Raw genomic sequence first — 22,737 nt, forward strand, 5'->3', positions numbered from 1 at the left:
GTTCTTTCTTTTCATACACTCGTAGAAAAGAAGGGTTCCTCTGTCTTGTACAACCTGGAGGAATTCTATCCTAATGTGTAAAGCCAACAACATGGAAAGAAATGTTTAGAACAAGCCTGTATGCATACACTGAGACGTTGGCTTTTTAAAGCCGCATCTTCCATGATTTTGAATTCTAGCTTTGCTGCCCACTAGGTTGATATTTCAATACGGTAAGATTAAGATGATACTCCTTTGTCATGTCAGGCACTTTTAAAGGCAATTCTTTTTTTAAATATATATTTCATTAATAAGTACTGGAGGAAGTTGCAGGGGAAAAAGTCTACTTTCACAAGAGAAACTTATTTAAATAACATAAAAATCCCTCTCAAGACTACACAGTCCCTTCTCCCTAACAGTGGAAGGCAGATAATAAACGAGCCTGGTGCTCAGACTGCCACAGGTTCCTCTCCCTCCTACAGCTAAGTCAGGGCCAAAGGCCAGAGGGCCGGCCGAAGCAGCGTGATCTCCGGAATCCCTCCACTAACTCTGAGCAGAATGCTCCTATTATGCCTCTACTGAGTGGTCATCAAGTCTTACTTTAAAGCCAAGAAAGGGTCATGACGGGTAGGGCTGCTTCTGCGGCAGGAGACACCTACTGGCCTTCTAGTGGCTGTAACATCAGTCTGCGGCACCCTTGTGTGGATCAATCGTGTGCTTGCTGTAATTCCTACTACTTACTCTGGGTTCTCACTCCTTGAGTGAGCAAAAGGACATTAGTCTTTTATGCACTTCAAATGTACAGTGACTTAACTCTCCCGCCTACACCAAAAAGTGGACATCATCACTTGCATTCTATAGATGAGAAAATTAAGATCTGAATGTGAAGTCAACGTCACAGAGGTAATAAATGGTAGAAAGAACTCTCTCGAGTCCTGTTCTGTTTCAATCTCAAGTCCCAACTCCTGACATTACACCACAATCAGAAATTACAAAGATGAAAAAGAACGTTTCAGAGATAAAGAAGAAAAACACATGAACAAAAACATTCTATTTTTTCCCTCAAACTGCATGCCAGTACTTGACCAGCAAAGAAGAAAACGATGAAATTAAAGATGCCATTGAAATAGTAGTATAAAAGCAATCATTTTTAGATTTTCCCAAAACATGCTGGAGCGAGACAGATGGGACAAAGGAAGAGGAAGCAGAGGCAAGAATTCAGTGTGGTCTAGATTGGCTTAAAGCAGCAACAGCATGACGGGCTAGAAATAAACACAGGCCGACCAGAAAGCTGCCTCCACAAACAATTGCCCAACAGTCAACTCGAGGATGTGGCGTTTTATTAAGGCAATTTATTATTGTTTGTCTGAGAGTGGCCGATTCAACTGGGCGCTACCCAGGTTACCCAAGTCATTCTGCAGCCAGCGGAGATCTGCACACTAATAAGATTTCTAGGACAAGGGCACTATTTTCCTGGGGCAGGCAGACACAGACGTTCGCCATTAAACCTGGACTCACTGTCTGCCAGTCTCATTGCCTGGTTCGCATAAGATGATACACAGACAATACCAGTTCTCCAAGACACAGTCATCCATGCGAAAAATGCCAGTGACCCACTGGTACTTTATCAAATATCCATAATCCAGGAGAAACGTGGTAAATTTTTTTTCTCTATTTTGTTCTTTATTTTTTATCATCAACTAGAGTTTCTAGGCACAGCCCAGTTGCCAGTAAAATAAATCTACCCTTGGCCTAAAAAAAAAACTAGAAGATCAAAGAGAAGGAGCTTCTAATATTAAATCAGTTCTCTGTTTCTATTATTCTGATGTTTTATCTATATCTTTATATTAACAACAAAAGCAGTAATTTCAAAAGCTGGTAAATGTCTGAATGAAAAATATTTTCTCATGTTGAAATTAGATAATCATAAGACTACTGAATTTCTCTAACCACTTGCTCTTCTCCCAAATCTAAACCCATCAGTCTCCGAAATGGAATAAGCATTAATTTAAAATACTATCCTCAGGCCGGGCATGGTGGCTCGTCTGTAATCCCAGCACCTTGGCAGACCAAGGCAGGTGGATCACTCGAAGTTGGCAGTTCGAGACCAGCCTGGCCAAATGGTGAAACTCCATCTCTACTAAAAATACAAAATTTAGCTGGGTGTGGTGATACACAACTGTACTCCCAGCTACTCAGAAGGCTAAGGTACAAGCATTCTTCAACCCAAGAGGTGAAGGCTGCAGTGAGCTGAGATCACACCACTGTACTCCAGCTGGGGCAACAGGGTGAGACTGTCTCCAAAAAAAAACATTGTACATATATATATATGGAGAGAGAGAGGGGAGAGGGGAGAGGAGGGGAGAGAGGAGAGGGAAGAGGAGGGGAGAGAGAGGAGAGGGGAGAGGAGGGGAGAGAGGAGAGGGGAGAGGAGGGGAGAGAGGAGAGGGGAGAGGAGGGGAGAGAGAGGAGAGAGGAAGGGAGAGGGGAGAGGAGAGAGGAGGGGAGAGGAGGAGAGAGTGGAGAGGAAGGGAGAGTGGAGAGGGGAGAGGAGGGGAGAGGGGGGAGGGGGAGAGGAGGGGAGGGGGAGAGGAGGGGAGAGGAGGGGAAAGGGAACAGGGGAGAGGAGGGGAGGAGGGAGAGGAGGGGAGAGGAGAGGAGGGGAGAGTGGGGAGGGGAGAGGGGAGAGGAGGGGAGAGAGGAGAGGGAAGAGGAGGGGAGGGAGAGAGGAGGGGAGAAGGGAGAGGGGAGAGAGGAGAGGGGAGAGAGGAGAGGGGAGAGGGGAGAGGGGAGAGGAGGGGAGAGGGGAGAGGAGGGGAGAGGGGAGAAGGGAGAAGGGAGAAGGGAGAGGGGAGAGGGGAGAGAGGAGAGGGGAGAGAGGAGAAGGGAGAGGAAGGGAGAGGGGAGAGAGGAGAGGGGAGAAAGGAGAAGGGAGAGGAAGGGAGAGGGGAGAGGAGGGGAGAAAGGAGAAGGGAGAGGAAGGGAGAGGGGAGAGGGGAGAGGGGAGAGAAGGGGAGAGGGGAGAGAAGGGGAGAGGGGAGAGAAGGGGAGGGGGAGAGAAGGGGAGAGGGGAGAGAAGGGGAGAGGGGAGAGAAGGGGAGAGGGGAGAGAAAGGAAGAGGGGAGAGAAGGGGAGAGGGAAAGAGAAAATACTGTCCTCTATTGGACCATCATTTAAATACTTTCAAATAAGCTTTCACTGAATTCAAACAAGTGTTTGACGGTATTTGTTAGGCAGAACTACGGAACACTTTAAATAACGTAAACCACAGCAGATTAGCAGGTGTTTGCAGAGTTGCTGAACACTTCAAAAGGAGAGGCTGAAGCATTTGAGGCTCTAGTAGGTAACCCAAGAGTCCTACTTCTCTCACTTTCCTTATTAATTCACACCCCTCTCTACTTACTGGAAGTTACTTTCTCTATAAGCAGTTTTCAAAGGGTAGGCCAGAGTCTTCTAGGCCAAGATCCTTGCAGGGGATCTGGGATGTTGAAACTATAATAATATAAAAAGGTCATTAGTCTTTTTCATTCTCATTTTTCCAAGCATAGTAGTTTCCACAGGCTACATGATGTGAATTGACATCATCACTCCTGTGGCTAATGAAAAGTGTACTGTGTATTCTTGCACTTTTTAAAATTCTTAGTTTTTAAATATCAAATATGGTAAATACCAATAGATATGATGAGTGGTGAAATGGTAAATGTTTAACAATTGGCTCTCCTGAGAAAAAAATGCTCTGATTCGGATCATTTCCCCAGTCCATGGTGTAAATACTCTCACCATGGCCCATTTCAAGTTATCAATCTGATATTACCGAACTAAAAGTTGGGAAGACCTGTGCACAATTCACTCGTGCATGCCAGTACAAGCCAGTCCAGCACACCATTAGACAGAACCCACAGGAATGAGCTCTTTGAGGTTCTCAGGAACTTTTAAGAATGTAGAGAAATCCTAGAAACAAGAAGTCTGAGAACCACTGCTTTACAGGAATGTTTTTCAAACCATGGTTTGTGACTTAAGAAAGAAAATAAAATGGAGTTGGTCTTAAATATTATTTTTTAAAATGTTAAAAAACAAAAAATGTCAAAGTTATCACAGGTAACAAATGTAGTGTTTTATGAAACTGGGTGGTAATATCAAATGAAATTCTTACAGTGCTTCGTAGTTTTAAAAAGAATTTGCAAAACACTGGGGCAGCAAGCTGGGAAACAGTGGGCATGTCATGTCATGAGTGTGGATTTTGGCTTCATAAACCTGAGGGAGGGAAGAGGAGACACAGGAAGGGGCAATACAGCTGGGAATGGAGATCTGCTGACTGCCACATTCAGCAGCAAGGTCCCCTGCACGAGCAGCATCGCAGGGCACAAGGGTGACATCATCTAAATACTTTCTCTCTTCCCTGAAAGTGAGAATAGGCCACATTAACTGTTCCCATTCCCATTCCAACCGTGTCCACATGCACACAGGCAGAAGGCTACCCATTTCAGTTAGACAGCTTTCTATGTACAACTGCTATGTATGTAACAATACAAAGGGCTAACAAGCCTAAATATTACCTACTTTCATAACAAAATTTCTCTAACAAATTTTCTGTAACAAAGGGCTAACAAGCCTAAATATCAGCTACTTTCATAACTAAATTTCTCTAATTAAAGCCCAGAAGCTCCAATATTAAGTACCCTTGAAAATCAGTTTTCAGGATATTGTGATGCGACAGAGCTCAACACAGGACTCAACAAAAAGAAACATGAACCATATTTAAATGTCTAAATACTGTATACTCACTCACACTGTTCGTATTAGAAAACACTGTATTTAAATTTTTATTTCTAGATACTCATAATACCATAAATAAGATCATCACAGTGCTGGTTAGCAAAATTCACTTTACTGTTTATTCATAGAATTAATCATATTTATCAAGTGGTTTTCTAGGAGAAAGTTAAAAAAACTACTCTATCAGAACACAATAATTATTCCCCCTTAACTCATCCACATTTTTAAGCAAGTGCCAGCAATAGGCAGAATATTCTAGAGTTTTATCTTGACTTTGACCCCTTACTCAATTAAAAAAAAAAAAATTGATGCAAAAAAAAGCGGGTAAGTTGCTTCTAAGAGTTACCTGGCGTTTGCAGCTTTCAGGTCACAGAAATGAGTGAGTAAGGTCCTGACGACATCACTGCAGACCACTTTAACCACATCCACGTGACTCAGTCTGTGGTGAAGCTGCCTGGCCATTTCCCAAAAGTCTTCCAGGAGCAGATGGTAAAGCTGCCCCTCATCTCTGCTGAGGCTTCCATACCAGGACAGAATGTAATCTCTGTAAGTGTAGTCGAACACTACCAGGAATAAACAAAGTGATGAGGAAAACGAGGGAAAGAAGCAAACACCAACACAGCATTTCTACTGCAAACTGGCCGTCTGCTATGTAATATTCACTGTTTAAAATATAAAGAGGGGAGAAAACAGAACTCCCGAGAAGTCTTGAGTCTTTTAAAATGAAAGATTCTCATCTATCTAGAATGTTTAGGTATGGTGACCACATCCTAACTTTTCCTACATTGCCTTATTTCACCCCAATAGCGAGTTCCAGTGGCATCCCCAGGACAGCTTCCCAGAGAATTCTGCTGGCACCCTACAGTGGCTCCCCCTCGCCTGTGGTATCTGTTCAACCTTCTTCACCATCAAGTGGGCCAAGGTTGTGTCCTCTCCAAGGCCTGGAATTCAACCCTAGGATAAAAAAGGGAACTTCCTCCAAATTTACTCTGTCCTAAGGTGCCCTGCCTCCGCCCTAGTGGGAACGGCTGCTCCCAACATCTGCTCTTCCCATATTCTTTGGTGTTCTCTTTACTCCTTAGTATTTAATCCCATGTCGTACATTAATAATTCTTTACATTTAACTTTCCCTGTTCAATTACAGTGTGGTTTCTGTCTCCTAACAAGACCCCAACTGGCCAGATGCAGTGGCTAAAGCCTGTAATCCCAAAACTTTGGGAGGCCAAGGCAGGCGGATCATGAGGTCCGAGACCATCCTGGCCAACATGGTGAAACCCCATCTCTACTAAAAATACAAAAAATTAGCTGGGCGTGGTGGCACATGCCTGTAATCTCAGTTACGGGAGGCCGAGGCAGGAAAATCACTTAAACCAGGGAGTCGGAGGTTGCACTGAGCCAAGATCGTGCCACTGCACTCCAGCCTGGAGCCAGACCGAGACTCCATCTTACAAAAAAAAAAAAAAGAAAAGAAAAAGAAAAACAAGACTTCAACTATCATATAAAGAATCCCATAAACCAGTCTTGGATATCAGCCTCTGTGGCCAGTCATCTTCTTTGGGAGATTTCTAGCACCTGTGTTCATAATTCCGTGCCTTGGAATGAGGAAAGCTGAGCCATAGACTAGTGCTATCAAATATTATGAATGTGAGAGCTGCATACATAAGTTTTCAGTTTTCTAGAAGCACATTAATAAAAAGACACCACAACAAGAAGCTCAAAAAAAATATGATAAACAGTAACAAATAAAAAAGAAACAGGTAAAATTAATAATATATTCATTTCACAAAATACATTCAAAATATTGTTTCAACATGTAATCAATATTGGTGACTCGACTGCTAATAAAATGCTTTGCTTTTTTTCGTACTAAGCTCTGTCATCTGGTGTGTGTTTCGTTGTCTCAGCAATCTCAGTTTGAACCAGTCACGTTTGGGTGCTCTGCAGCCACACTGTCTAGTGGCTATTGTGTTGGATGGCACAGCTACAGCCTAGATAGAAAGAAGGTGAAGCCAGTGTGATGTCTGAAAGAAGCGAGGTCTCTGGAAAAATAAAGTATTAGTGGGCTCAGTGGTGACTCCCGACAGGGCCCAAAGGGGGAAAAACATTTAGCTACACGATCCTGCTCCACCTCGAGGTACCAGGGTTATTTGTTATCACTTCTTGTTTCTCTGAGTTTTAAGGTTCTTGTTTTTTTTTTTCACTTTTCAAACGCTATTTGATTTGGCTTAATTTCAGATGTGACTATATGTCATTTCAGAAAAATGATGAACCCTCCTGCTTTTCTTTAATTATCTGCACATGACTTTATCCCCAGGAATCCTACATGAACCAGATCTACTTTAGAACTTCCTAAAAGCTACTAACCTATAATTGTCAAAGAATTTTTTAGCCTAGAATTTGGTGCTCATTTTATTCATCTTGGCCACTACGCACGAATTTAGAAGCTTAAGAATACTAAATTGGCAGGGCGCAGTGGCTCATGCCTGTAATCCCAGAGCTTTGGGAGGCCGAGGTGGGAAGATTACTTGAGCCCAGGAATTTGAGACCAGCCGGGGAAACATGGCAAAACTTTGTCTCTACAAAAAATACAAAAATTATTCGGATGTGGTGGGCACATCTATAGCGCCAGCTACTTGGGAGACTGAGAAGGGAGGATTATTCGAGCCCAGCAGGTGGAGGTTGCAGTGAGTCAAGATGGTGCCACTGTACTACTCCGGCCTGGGTGAGAGAGCAGAAGCCTGGCTCAAAAAATAAAAAAAGGAAAAAAGAAAGAAATAAAAAGAAATTTAGGTGAGTTTTCGGCGGGGAGTGATTAAAGGATGGGGAGAGGGAGAGTCGTTTTTCTCAGAAAACTGAATGGCAAATCAAATCACATATTTTCAAGTGTCTGCAGGTCAAAGGAAGTGCAATTTTTGTGTTAACGTTCTACGAGGGCTTTCCCCCCTCTAGAAATATCAACTGTGGAAGTACGTTCAATGTTTTTTCATATTTCCAGTTTTTTGCAATTCAGCTTTACAATTTATAAAACAGCATCTTAAATCTCATAACTCAAACACATGCAAGAGCATTAAGAATTTTGTTCACAAACAATGATACAAAGGTTTAAATACATTTTCAGAGTGATTCTAGCGGCCTCAGCTGCAGGGATAACTATGCCTTCCAGCTGAGAACAATTAATTGCCAAAGACAGAAAAACAATCTGTTATCTCAATCTTTTACCACTTAGTAAATACAATTTATAGAGGACTTCTAGTACACAGGGTAAAATCAATATCCACGTCACTAAGCACTGGACACAAAAGAGAAGGCAGAGCAAAAGCAAAACCAGAAAACAAGGCATCTGAACCTCTTATTTTCTGCTAACTTTCAGATATTCATTTGAATAAACGGCTGTTTTGCTTTCTAGACTTTGCAAAAAGTAGCCACATCTCATCCCTAATTGGACTCTTCCATTAAGGAAAAACATCGGAAATGGTTTCTGACCCAGATGTAACTGCAAAACAAGGATGGGTTGATCCTATAATATCATTTGTTGGCAACAAACAAATAGACCATGGTTCCTACACAGTGAGTTTCATTCCTTCAGGAAACTGAGGCTCATGCGGTGAAGTAACTTGCTCAAAAAGGTGGCAAAGCCAAGTCTCCTATCTGCCGGATACTCTTTCTACTCAGCACACTCCACATAGAAGGAACGAGATTAAGCTGCATGAATAAAAGACAGGCAAAACCTAAAACAGTATCCTCGTCCACTGGATATCCATTTTGTTTAAAACACATTATTTACATGAAAAAATATATGTAAAAGGCTGCACTTTGCAAAACTGCTGTAGAAGACACAAATGGAACCAATAGGTGAGGGTAGGTGCAGCGGTTCACACTTCAATCCCAGCACTTTGGGAGGCCGAGGTGGGTGGATCACTTGAGGTCAGGAATTCCAGACCAGCCTGGCCAACATGGTGAAACCCAGTCTCTACCAAAAATACAAAAATTAGCAGGAATGGTGGCGAGCGCCTGTAGCCCCAGCTACTCCAGGGGCTGAGGCAGGAGAATTGCTGGGAGGTAGAGGTTGCAGTGAGTCAACATTGTGCCACTGTACTCCAGCTTGGAGACAAAGACTCCACCTTAAAAAAAAAAAAAAAAAAAAAAAAATCTGGCCACAGTAGCTCATGCCTATAATCCCAGCACTTTGGGAGGCTGAGGCGGGTGGATTCCCTGAGGTTGGGAGTTCGAGACAAGCCTGACCAACATGGAGAAACCCTATCTCTACTAAAAATATAAAATTAGCCAGGTATGGTGGTGCCTGTAATCACTGCTACTTGGGAGGCTGAGGCAAAAGAATCGCCTAAAACGGGGGGAAGAGGCAGAAGTTACAGTGAGTCAAGATCACATCATCCTACTCTAGCCCGGGCAACAGGAGTGAAATTCTGTCTCAAAAAAAAAAAAAAAAAAAAATTACTTCCTGAGATGGTTGGTTGGAATAAATAGCTTCCAAAGGCCTTTGTCTACAAGCCCTTTATATCCTTCTTCTGAACATCGTGCCAATAACAAGGGCATAATGAGAGCTAGCTTGTCAACAAAATGATGCAGTCTTCTTCATTTGCAATTCTTTCTATTTGGCTCCTTAATTAAACTAAAGTTTCTATACCACTGAATTAACTAGTGGCGAACAAACCTGCAGCCTCAAACATTTGGAAAATAGAGGCATTTTTCCTTTTGATTAAAATTTAATTTTAAATTATAACAGGAAATTAAGAACAGTTATAAAAGACTCAGTATCTTCAAAATAAGATACTGTTCAGCGTTAAAAAGGCTTAATGTGAAAGGCATATAACCTGTATAACATCCTATTACATTTGTTAATCACACTGGATATGCTAATTAACACAGCTCTGAAATATTCCTCTGATAACGTATTTTGGTCAGGAATTGATAACATAAATATTGGTGAAAGGTTGTACTCAATAATAGAGATATGTGTTAGCCACAGGGTATGTATTTTTTTTTCTTGTTGGGGTTTTTTTTTTTTTTTTTTAAAGACAGGATTTCACCATGTTGGTCAGGCTGGTCTTGAACTCCTGACCTCAGGTGATCCGCCCGCCTTGGCCTCCAAAGTGCTTGGATTACAGGCGTGAGCCTGTTGTTTTTTGTTTGTTGGGAGACGAGTCTCGCTCTTGTTGCCCAGGCTGGAGTGCAGTGGTGTGATCTCGGCTCACTGCAACCTCCGTCTCCCAGGTTCAAGCAATTCTCCTGCCTGAGCCTCCCAAATAGCTGAGACTACAGACATGCACCACCACGCCTGGCTAATTTTTGTATTTTTAGTAGAGATGGGTTTCACCAAATTGGCCAGGCTCGTCTCCAACTCCTGATCTTGTGATCTGCCTGTTTCCACCTTCCAAAGTGCTGGGATTACAGGCACGAGCCACTGTACCCGGCCATATTGTCTATTAATAGTTCAACGACACCTCTCTTCAAGCTAAGTATCATAAAAATATATATCATTTAAATATACAAAATACAGGCTGGGTGCAGTGGCTCACATCTGAAATGGCAGCACTTTCAGAGGCCGAGGTGGGCCGAACCAGACCAGCCTGGCCAACATGATGAAACCGTGTTTCTACTAAAAATTAAAAAATTAGCTATGCATGGTAGTAGGCACCTGTAATCCCAGCTACTATGGAGGTTTAGGTGGAAGAATCACTTGAACCCAGGAGTCGAGATTGCACCACTGCCCTCCAGTCTGGACAACAGAGTAAAACTCCATCTCAAAAAACTAAATAAATAAATAAAAGACAAAAACAAAACCATGATTCTAAATATACACTATGTAACTACATAAACTAATTTACACAAGTATACATATGAACAAAATACTTTAAAACATACCCTATGGGTCAATTTAAGGAGACAGAAATTTGTAACCATAAAATTATTTTATGGCTTTTATTAAGAAAGAAACATTCAAGATCAAGGCACCTGCTAAAGCAAAAAAAAAAGAAACAGAAACACAAACAGTATAATCAATCACTATGAGAAATGAGAGAACACTTATCCTCACCGCCAGGCCAAGAATCTTTCATCTAAAGGCATAACACCCAACACCAATTCACAAGCTATTGTCATTCGAGAATATCTATTTTTAGAACTGCTCTCAAAGAAATGAGTAGGTAAAAAGGGGGATGCTGGACACCTTAGAGAATGAAGTAACATGATTGGAAGTAACATGATTGGAACTTTAGTTTTAGTTAGGTTAATCTGAAAATAGGATTTAGCGTAACAAAGGAGGAGAAGCTAGAGATGAGGACACTAGTTAAAAGGCTCCCACGGAAGTCTAGACAACAGGATGTTAGGTAATCTCTACCCACAAATGTTCAGAACAAGGAATGCCTCCAGCTAAGCAAACAGTATGAGAAAGGGAGCTCCAGGAGAGCCTTTTTTTCTGCCCTTACCTTTTGCCCTGAGGAATTCAGAGATACAATTCAAAGATATGTGTCCTGCCCATGAGGTAGAGCCCCATGAGTCATAAATGTACATGGCCTGGGTCTCTTAGAACAAAGAGACGGTCCTCATTCAACCAGAAACTGGTCCAATGACAATGAGAAACAACAACAATTCCATTGTTCATATAGATGGCCTTTTATGGTTTGCAACGTTTTAAAAAGCAATGGAAAGTCATCTAGGAAGACTTGGGGTTATTAGTTTATGTGATTAATAGAGCTACTTATCTACCCAACAACAAAAATAATATACATATTGCCTGTCACTGGGAGAAGAGCATGAACTACATGAGTTGAGCTTTCTAAAGGGTAGGAGAAGTCATGCGAGCCTTGCTTCCTCTGTGTCGCCATCTAATTCTCAGACAGCCAGACATCTGGAACAGCCATATGGGGAGCCTTGGAAAAAAGACTACCACATAAGGCTTGAGTTATCTAGGACCTGTTCCAAAGCTGTTAAAAGTTCTATATGAAAGTTTTGATCTCCATGTTCTCCATAAAACTTCTGTTATACTTGGACAAGGACCTTACAGTATCTTCTGCTAATCATGATTGTTTTCAAGTTATGACCTTTCGTATAACAATTACTTATAGGCATATGTACAAATGAAATTCAGAGAAGCATTAAGGGCCAATCAAAACTAGCTGAAATATACTCACTTTGCAATGGACATGTAGGGCAGGCATGGTGGCTCACACCTGTAATCCCAGCATTTTGGGAGGCTAAGGCAGGCAGACCACCTGAGATCAGGAGTTCAAGACCAGCCTGGCCAACATGGTGAAACCCCGACTCTACCAAAATACAAAAGTTAACCAGGCATGGTAGCTCACGCCTGTAATCCCAAGCTACCTGGGGGGCTAAGGCACAAGAATTGCTTGAAACTGGGAGGTGGTGGTTGCAGTGAGCTGAGATCACGCCACTGCACTCCAGCTGAGAAGAGAGACCCCTCTTTCCTGTCTCTAGTCTTAAAGGAGGAGGAAGTAAAAATTGAGACATAGCAGGCATGAGGTCAATGGCAAGGTTGGCTTGCTCAGCTTACCAGGCCTGGAGGTTAAAGATTAAACCCCACCCCATGCACTCCTATCTATAGATCACAGGCATAATATGGAGAAACCCTCCATTGTTCTCGCTCAATCTTGCTCAAACTCCTACTGGGCAGGTACTCCACGCCTACTTCACCTCTCACACGTACTTTCTAGAATTGTAAGCCTTTAAAAGGGCTAAGATTTTCTTTGTCAGCGAGCTCTTGAGATGCAAGTCTGCCTATGCTCCTGGCCGAATAAAAGCCACTTCCTTCTTTAAATCTGGTATCCAGGAGGTTTCGTCTGTGGCTTGTACTGCTACACAGTCTAGGCAACAGAGTGAGACTCAGTCTCAAAAAAAAAAGTCTGAAATGCACCTGTAATATTAATTGCAAAAAATGAGGGTAATGGTATTTAATTCTAAGATACTCAGACAGTGGGTTTTTTTGTGTATGGCATCTGGGTTTTTGCTGTTTTTCAGAGTTTTCTGTGTGGCAGACAGTCTGAGGTCAGCATCCCCATTGCCTTGAAAAAGATAAAATCTCATAAAGAGTTATAGTTTCAATTCAGGAACTTTCAATTTAACATTCAACTCACCACTGAACAAATAGCATGTACTCAATAATTATACAATTAAATTATTTGGTCCACATTAGAGATAATTCAGGGTAGGCTACAGTAAATGAGGTGACAGATTTGCTGAGATTTAACAGTAAGTCAAAGAGATTTTTAGAAGTCTTTTTTCTTCTATCTTCTGTCAGTTTTTGGTAAATGTAGCTTTAGGAGAAGCTTCTGAAGCTATGTGGTACAGAAGGATAACTGCTCTGACTTCTCAAAAAGAACAGTTCATTCATAATAGATCTGAACCCCTAAAATACAGGTTTACATTTTAAAGTGGCTAACAAAACAGAGCAGTAATACGCTCTGATCACTTTCCTCAAGGGTGCCATTTAACTTCCAGCATTTGTAGCTTTAGTATTTCTTATTTCTCATTGCTTCACAGAAAGCTGGAGTATATTATTTTGCTCTGCATTTTTGACTATTACTTCTTTCTTCTTTGTGATTCAATCTGTAAAGACTTAAATCCTAACTTATACTGAGCTCAAATTACTATAACACAAGCACAAATTTAGTGACAAAAATATCTACATACCAACATGCAGAACATGGATACATGCACAGACACACACACATGCCTTATGTATGACTTAACTCTTTAAATAAATGTTTTTAAATTACATACTCGAAAAGCATTTAAATAGATATATAAAGATAAAATGATACAATAATGCTCTCTAGTGTAAATTAGCTTCTAAGGAGGAAATTTTTAGATAAACATTTTATAAGCATTTCATATAACTGAACTCAAATTACAACAGCCTTAATAAGTATATTGTTTAATGTTTTGCAAATTACAGAGACCCTCAATTTGATCAATATTAAATCTATTATTGCTAGTTAATAACATTCTGAATTCCAATGAAATATATTGGTGGCAGGTTTAGAAATGTAAATTAAAACACTCCAGAGACGCAAATTATAACCACTCAAGATTTTCTACATGCTGATAAAACCTCTTCGCCTTCTCAATATACATTTCTAGATTCTAATTCTCCATAAAACCAGCTGAGCAAGTTTTTCTTGGAAGGCGAATCCAGTTTTGCTTGTTCGTTGTGGTTGCTGTTGAATACTGCCAAATGCATGCATTTTACTCTCAGTAACTAACTTGATAGCAGCTACTAACGCTTCTTTGGTTAGATGGTGTCATGCTCAACTTTAGCGGCTTTTCCCTGAAAACCACTTTAAAGCAAAGGACAGGTAAAAAAAAAATTGTGTTTTGAACATGAAGAATCTGGTTAAAAAAAAGTGGCGGCAAAGTATAATAAACTAAAACGCCTACCCAAAGGCTTTGGAAAACATTTTCCTTCCAGAAGAAACCAGTGAATAGAAATTAGTTTGAGGATAATGTGTTATTTGTTTCTGCCAACAAAGCCTCAACCCTTATCCTGTCTGTTTCATTCCCACACAAGTACTTGTGAAACGAGCCGAAAGGTCATGTCTAAGTACAGAGAAATTTCTAAGTCTTCAAAATTTAAAGAGACACTCAAGTTCATAGCAGCATCATTTATAATGGCCAAAAAGTAGAAAGTAAGCCAAGTGTCCACTGATGAGTGAATGGAGAAACAAAGTGTGGTGCACGCGTGCACATGCACACACACGCGCATGCGCACACGCACACACACAGACACACACAGACGCAATGGAATATCATTCAGCCTGAGAAAGGAAGGAAATCCTGTCACATGCTACAACATGGATGAAACTATTTGAGGACATTAAGTAAAATAAGCCGAATACAAAAAGACAAATACTATATGATTTCACTTAGATGAGATACTTAGTCAAATTCAGACTTCCTACAGACGGAAGTGAGCGACGCGCTCTGCATCCTCGCCTCACCAGGAAACTACTAGAGTTCCTAAGGAAGCAAAGTAGAATTTCATAAGAAAAAACGGATGGAGAGGAGAAAACCTATGGTGGCTGTGAAGGCCCTGATGCCATGTCTGTCAAACTGATCTCATTTCATGGCCATCAATTTATCGTAAAAAGAGAACATGCATGAACATCAGGCACAAAAAAAGCCATACTGAGTGGCCCAGGTCAATCTGCTGAGAATGAAACCAATGAGGTCAATTTTAGAGAGATACCTTCACATGTGCTATCCAAAGTATGTATGTATTTTACATACAAGGTTCGCTACACTAACAGCTCCACCAAGATTCCCGAATTCCCAACTGCACCTGAAATTGCACTAGAACTGCTGATGGCTGCGAACTTCCTAGATTGTTAAATAAATAATAAAAAAAGCAGTCAAATTCATAGGGACAAAAAGTAGAATGGTGGTTACCAGGGGCTGGAGGAAGAGAAAGGGGTTGTCACTTCATGGGTAGAGAGTTTCAGTTTTCCAAGATGAGAACAGTTCTAGAGATTGATTGTAAAATAATGTGAATGTACTTAACATTACTATACCAAGGCCAGACGTGGTGGCTCACACCCATAATCTGGCACTTTGGGAGGCCGAGGCAGGCGGATCACTTGAGGTCAGGAGTTCAAAACTAGCCTGGCCAACATGGTGAAACCCCATCTCTACTAAAAATACAAAAATTAGCCAGGCATGGTGGTATGTGTCTGTAATACCAGCTACTCAGGAGGATGAGACAGGAGAATCGCTTGAACCCCTGGGAGGCAGAGGCTGCAGTGAGCTTAGATCATCCCACTGCACACCAGCCTGGGCAATAGAGCAAGACTCCTTCTCTCTCTCTCTCTCTCTCTCTCTCTCACACACACACACACACCCCAAAACATTACTGAACTATATACTTAAAATGGTTATAATGATAAATGTTATGTTAAGTCTATTTTAACACAATTAAAAATTTTTTAATATTAAGGAGAGAGTTCTAATTCCAGGGGTGGTAGAATAGCAGACTAACCTTCCTACAGAAAATAATTTGGAAATCTGGAAAAAGACATTTTAGAAAACTACAGATGCCCCTCAACTTGTGATGTTGTTGCATCCTAAGAACACCCCATTCCACCCCACAAAAGTAAAAAAATCATAAACTGAACTCTCATAAATCAGGAACCATCTGTATTTAAAAGTACTGAGAGGGGAATCTATTATCGAAAGAAAGGAATGGAACTAGGTAAGATCCATGTTTATACACAGCTTGTTCCCTAAAAGCAACGGCAGTCCTAGAGGTACAGATAGTAAACTAAAAGAGATTTTTTGCTTAATATATCGGAAAACAGATTGAAGAGTTGCCCGGGCTGCTGAAATAAAGGCAAGAAATAAATGCTATGAAATCTGGGTACAGATTCACAAACTCATTGCTGACAGTGAATGAGGGTAAGACTAGAGGAGACCAGTGGAAAGCAACAGCTGGAAGACTCAGAGCTGAGCAGATATTCCAACTACTGTCCACCAGGGAGACAGTTTGGAGCTGTAATTCCACCAACGCAGAGGTGTTGGGCTTTCCATTGCAATTGTGGAAGAGCCATGAACCAGAGGAGGTGGGCCTATGTCCCTGGACTGAGGGATTCACTCTAGATTAAGGACAAAATCCAAACACACCCATCCTAAGAAAATGTATAAAACCAGCATCTTCAAGGTGGTCAGCCATTAATTAAACTACATACTAAAAAACTCTTCAGAGGAAGATAACAGAACTAGGATGTCTAAAAAGCAGCATCTACATTGTCCAGTATACCAAAAAAAACAATTAGACATGAGAAGAAACCCCCGAAAAGTGACATCTAGCCAAAAGAAAAAGCAATTAGCAAAAACCATCATCAAGATAGCCTGAATGTTGGAATTAGCAAATAAGAACTTTAAAGCAGCTACTACAAAATGTGTTCAAGAAATTAAAAATTAAAACGACATAATAATTGACAGACATGAGAATCTCAGCAGAGAAGCAAAAACTGCAGAAACAACAACAAAAAAAGAACCAAATGGAAATTCTAGACATGAAAGGTACAAAGTGTGCAATAAAAATTTCACTGGATGCACTTAGCTACAGATTGGAGATGAGACAGAAAAAAAGGTTGGTGTACTTGAAAGATAATCATCATCCTATCTATCTGTCTAAAGAACAGAGAGGAGGCCAGCCATGGTGGCTCATGCCTGTAATCCCAGTACTTTGAGGGGCCAAGGCGGGTGATCACCTGAGGTCAGAAGTTCGAGACCAGTCTGGGCAACACAGTGAAACTGTCTCTACTAAAATACAAAAAACTAGCTGGGCATGGCGGCATGTACTTGCAGTCTCAGCTACTGGGGGTGGCAGGGCTAAGGCAGGAGAATCACTTGAACCTGGGAGGGGGAGGTGGCGTTGAGCAGAGATTGCACCATTGCACTCCAATCTGGGCAACAAAAGGAAAACTCCGTCTCAAAAAAAAAAAAAAATACTCAGAGAGGAGAAAAATTGGACTCTATCAAAATTAAAAACATCCAAAGATACCATTAAGAAAACAAAAGGCGGCTGGGCACAGTGGCTCACACCTGTAATCCCAGCACTTTGGGAGGCAGAGTCAGGCGGATCACGAAGTCACGGGTTCGAGAACAGCCTGACCGACATGGTGAAAGTCCGCCTCAAACTAGAAGAAAAACTCACTATATCTATACGTATCAGAAGACATGAATCCAGATATTTTAAAAACTATAAATAAATTATAAGCTTAAAAAAGACTTGACTAGACACATCACAAATAAAAATCTGAAAACTGTCAGTAACACATAAAAAGGTGTTTAGCATCATAGTCAACAGGGATACATAATTCAAGTCCACAATAAGATAGATACTATCTCACACCCATCAGAGTGGCTAAAAGAGGAAAAAAACAACAGCAAATGTTGGTGGTAATATGAAACAACTGGAATTGTCATAAATTGTTGGTGAGAGTCTAAAAAAATACAGTCATGTTGGAATACTTTTTGGTAATTTATTATAAAGTTAAACAAGCAAATATCCTGACTCAGCAATTCTACTCCTAGATATTTATCCGCAAGAAATAAAAACATGTCCCGTGAAATATTTATTGATAGCAACTGTATTCACTAACTTTCCAAAACTTAGACATAACCCAAATGTCCAACAGGAGAAAGGATAAATATATTGTGGTAGCTGTATTAGTGTAATGGGATACCACCCAGAAGTAACAGAGAATAAACTGATATACACAATATGGATGAATCGCAAAAATATTATGTTGAGTGAAAGAAGCCAGGCATAAAAGAATACACACTGTATGATTCCATTTCCATAAAGTTTTGGAGGAGGCAAAGTGAAGTGATACAATGAAGAGTGGGTGTTGATCAAAGGGAGCATGAGGCAGATTTTCTAGAATGATGGAAATGTTCTCTATTTTGATTGAGGTGGTTACACAGTTACATGCATTTATGAAAATTTCTGAATTGTATAAGATCTGTACATTTCAAACCACGTAAATTTTACCTCAATAAAAGCAATTAAGACTAAATCCTGTGCATTTTTTTTTGAGAGAGAGTCTCACTGTGTTGCTCAGGCTGGAGTGCAGCGGTGCAATCTAGGCTCACTGCAAATCTCTGCCTTTTCGGTTCAAGCAATCCTCCCACTTCATTCTCCCAAGTAGCTGGGACTCCGAAGTAACCAGGACCACAGGCATGTGCCACCATTCCTAGTTAATTTTTGTATTTTTTGTAGAGACAGAGTTTTACCATGTTGCCCAGGCTGGATTCCTGGGCTCAAGTGATTCACTCACCTCGGTCTCCCAGAACGTTAGGATTACAGGCATGAGCCACCACACCCAGACAATCCTGTACTCTAAAATCGTGATTATGAGATTATGAATAGCCAAATTTTAAATCCAGTAAGTTTTATAAGTCATTGTATTTTAACTACTAATAGAAATATTTTAAAAATTTAATTATAGTCTCCAAATGTCTAAAATTCTATGAATCCACATAATTTCAAACTGCTCCTGTACTGATATAGTACACTCTCATCTTCAGATTTTAATATGGTGACTTTTGTGAACAATCACAAGTAAAACATATATATGTACAGGTCACTTAAATTCAGTTCTCTTAACTTCATGTCTAACAACCTGTATTCACCTGAAAAACTCATGACTTGTTTTCTGAAAATTAACTGAAACTGTCAATTTTTTAGAAATTTGATTTTTAAAATCTTTCTTAAACCTTAATTTCATCTTCAAAATACATTCTTTTAAAATTTTAATATTTAAAAGTACACTTAGTATCACTTTCAGACCTAGCCATGCTTTACCTTCCACCACCCCACTTCTGCCAGCCTCAATATAAGCTTCATTTTATGTTCATTCCTCTGAAAGACTACTATCACTTAGTAGGGTTTATAACTGGTTTTTCTATGACTGAGCCTGAGTCCATTTATCCCCAATGTACTAGGTTTAGCTAGAAGCTATAGCTAGAAGGAAAAAAAAATGTCTAAAACCCATTTTAGAAAAGAGAGAATAGATTCGTGCTTCACATGATGGAACTAGCTCCACATGGCTGGCTAGTTTCACATAATCTGGAAATTCCTATTCAGCAAACGTGTAAATCCCTTACATGCAACCAAAACACAGATGTATTTAGGCGTCAAATACAAACTCATAAAAAAAAATCCCTAATGCTACGTGTAGACAGAGTAAACTTGCTAGAGATTATTGTTTTCCTTTTAGAACATAATGAATTGCTTTACATGGTAAGTATATACCCTCATTTAATCCTTACCTTCTTTCAGAGCTTTATCCATATTATGAGAAATTACTACCCTTCTAGACTGAGCCGACTCATGTGAGTTTCCATACACAGGACTCTGAAATGAAAGAAAAAAAAATACAAAGCAGATTACTGAATGAATAAATCACGTATGAAAAGAAAACCAAAGGTATGAAATGCCATCTAAACAAGCATTAAGATAAACCTTAATGAATAATACAAGTTTTTCCCCAGAAGTAAATAAATACTTAGTTAGTTATAATTTTTTGGAAAAAAAAAGTTTAAGGAAGGATTTTCCCTACCAGATATCAAAACAGTATAACGACTGTATAGGAATAAATAAGTCAATACAATGGTAGGCAGTACACAAACTGATGTAACTATATATGTGCAAATTAAGAACATAATTTTTTTTTTTTTTTTTTTTGAGACGGAGTTTCGCTGTTGCTACCCAGGCTGGAGTGCAATGGCATGATCTCGGCTCACCGCAACCTCCGCCTTCTGGGTTCAAGCAATTCTCCTGCCTCAGCCTCCCAAGCAGCCCGGATTACAGGCGCACGCCACCATGCCCAGCTAAATTTTGTATTTTTAGTAGAGACAGGGTTTCACCTTGTTGACCAGGATGGTCTCGATGTCTTGACCTCGTGAGCCACCCGCCTCGGCCTCCCAAAGTGCTAGGATTATAGGTGTGAGCCACCGCGCCTGGCCAAGAACATAATTTTTTTTTTAAATTTGAAATTAATGGGAAAAAAACACACACTAGTCGGTAAATGATGTTGAGATAATTTGATATTCACATGGGAATAAAAGGTTACAGTCTTACACTTTGTATATAAATAACTCCGAAAAGATTAAACAGCTAAACATGTTTTAAACTAAAAAAGAATTAAGAGGAAATAAGGGAGCAGCTTTTTATAATCTTGGAATGGAAAAGGCTTTTCTAAAATAAAACAAAAATCCAAATGGTATGAAGGAAAAAAAATGCCCTGGGCGCAGTGGCTTACGCCTGTAATCCCAGCAGTTTGGGAGGCCAGGGTGGGGGGATCACGAGGTCAGAAGATAGAGACCATCTTGGCTAACATGGTGAAACCCTGTCTCCACTAAAAATACAACAAAAATCAGCCGGGCATGGTGGCAGGCACCTGTAGTCCCAGCTACTTGGGAGGCTGAGGTCAGAGAACTGCTTGAACCCGGGAGGTGGAGGTTGCAGTGAGCTGAGATCATGCCACTGCACTCCAGCTTGGGCAACAGAGGGAGACTTCATCTCAAAAAAAAAAAAAAAAAAACACAAATCTGATTACCTAATATACAAAATTCTTGTTTCACAAAACATGATGCAGACAAAATATAAATGATAGACTAGGAGACAATCTCTCTAGTATCTGTAATAAAAAACTTGTTAAATATATACAGACTCCAAAATAAGAAAAATAACTCAAAAGAAAACCAAACAAAAAGTTGAAAGGGAAATGATAAAAGATAAACAAATGACTGATAAATGTGACCAGAAATGCAATCCCCGTTTTTATTAGAGCAATGCAAATGAGAGCAACGAGATACCACCAGACTGCCAAAGCAGAGGAAAGGACTCACATATCTAATGTTGACGAGGACACAGGAAAACAGCTGTTCTCATATATTGTTGGGGGAAATATCTATTTCTACAGGCTTTTAAGAAGGCAACTGAGCTACATGTATCAAAACTTTAAAGAACTTTTTTTTTTTTTAGTCTCACATGTTGCCCAGGCTGGAGTACAGTGCTGTTCACCACAACCACTTAGCTCACTGCAACCTCCACCTTCCAGGTTCAAGTGATTCTCCTGCCTCAGCCTCCAGAGTAGCTTCAGGCACACGTCACCGCACCCAGCTAATTTTGTATTTCTAGTAGAGATGGGTTTTTGCCATGTTGGCCAGGTGGGTCTCGAACTCCTGACCTCATGTGATCACCCGCCTCAGCCTCTCAAAGTGCTGGGATGACAGGTATGAGCCACCGCACCCTGTAATAAAGGCTAAAGGACTTTTATTCTGCAATACCACTGCAATGTCCAGCAGAAATGCAAAAAAAAGTACATGTATACGGAATTCTACTGCTGTACTGATTATAGGAGCAAAAAAAATTGGAAGTAGCGCAAGTGTATCTATATATATCAATAGTCAAACAGTTAAATAAATTACGGTAAACCATTAAAAAGAATGCTTTAGACAGAACGATCCAAGATGGCCGATTGCTAACATCCTGGGATTGCAGCTCTCAGGGAAGGCCTGGAGAACTAGAGGACGCCACACTTTCAGACAAAGTCTGGTCGCTCACGAAGCAGAAGATCCCCCAGTGGTGGAAACACACGAGTCGCCAGCGCGACTCTCGTGGTCGGCGCAGCGGTTCCGCTGGCACCTCGATGCGGCAGCGCTCGGCGCAGAGTAAACGGGACCGGTTCCTCTTCTGACTGAGGTTTGGAGCCCCAGGAAGACAGAGTTGCCTACTACGGACACAAGAAGGAAGCCAGACAGGAGAATCCTGGGCAGAAAAGCACCATCAGTTTTAACGCTGCTGCTCTGGCCCTGGGAACTAACAACCTGGACGTCCACTCAAGAGACCTAATCTGAAAGTTGGCAATTTCAAAGACGACAGGAGGATAAATTTACAATGACGGGAAGAAACCAGCGTAAAAAAGCTGAGAATACTCAAAGTCAGAACGCCTCTCCCTCTAAAGATGATCACAGTTCCACAGCAACAATGGAACAAGGCTTGATGGAGAACGAGCGCCTCCTGATGACAGAATCACTCTTCAAGGAATGGATAATAAACTTCGGTGAGTTAAAAGAACATGTTGTAGCCCAACGTAAAGAAACTAGGAACTTTGAAAAAAGGTTTGGTGAAATCCTATTGAGAATAGACAACTTAGAGAGGAGTATGAGTGAATTAATGGAACTGAAGAATACAATACAGGAACTCCGAGAAGTATGCACAGGTTTAAACACTCGAATTGTTCAAGCAGAAGAAGGGATATCAGAGGTCAAAGTCCAACTTAATGAAATAAAACATGAAGAAAAGATTATAGAAAAAAGGATAAAAAGGAATGAGCAAAGTCTCCAAGAAATGTGGGACTATGTGAAAAGACCAAATTTACGTTTGATAGGTGTACCTGAATGCGACGGAGAGAATGAATCCAAGATGGAAAATACCCT

At 40.6% G+C, this 22,737-nt stretch overlaps 1 protein-coding gene and 1 pseudogene across 8 annotated transcripts in view; one reads left to right on the plus strand and one right to left on the minus strand.

Moving 5' to 3' along the window:
• The window catches only part of SNX25 (sorting nexin 25), a 159,190-nt gene that overhangs the window by 100,400 nt on the left and 36,053 nt on the right, over positions 1-22,737 (minus strand). For 5 of the 8 annotated variants that reach the window (XR_013532756.1, XM_035292529.3, XM_078366136.1 and 2 more), the window contains exons 2-3: positions 19,564-19,648; positions 5,102-5,318 (exon numbers count right to left, since the gene is read on the minus strand). Coding sequence is in view for 7 of the 8 variants with exons in the window: in XM_035292529.3 (XP_035148420.1) it covers positions 5,102-5,318; positions 19,564-19,648 (302 nt within the window). In the remaining variant the exon portion in view is untranslated. Of the gene's footprint in view, positions 1-5,101; positions 5,319-19,563; positions 19,649-20,160; positions 20,254-22,737 lie in introns of all 8 variants that reach the window. The other 3 variants (XM_035292528.3, XM_035292526.3, XM_078366135.1) reach the window with 1 other exon arrangement.
• LOC103791721 (elongin-C pseudogene) lies at positions 14,791-15,120 on the plus strand (annotated as a pseudogene).

This window comes from Callithrix jacchus, chromosome 3 (assembly GCF_049354715.1).
Source record: "Callithrix jacchus isolate 240 chromosome 3, calJac240_pri, whole genome shotgun sequence".
Taxonomy (NCBI): Eukaryota; Metazoa; Chordata; class Mammalia; order Primates; family Cebidae; genus Callithrix; species Callithrix jacchus.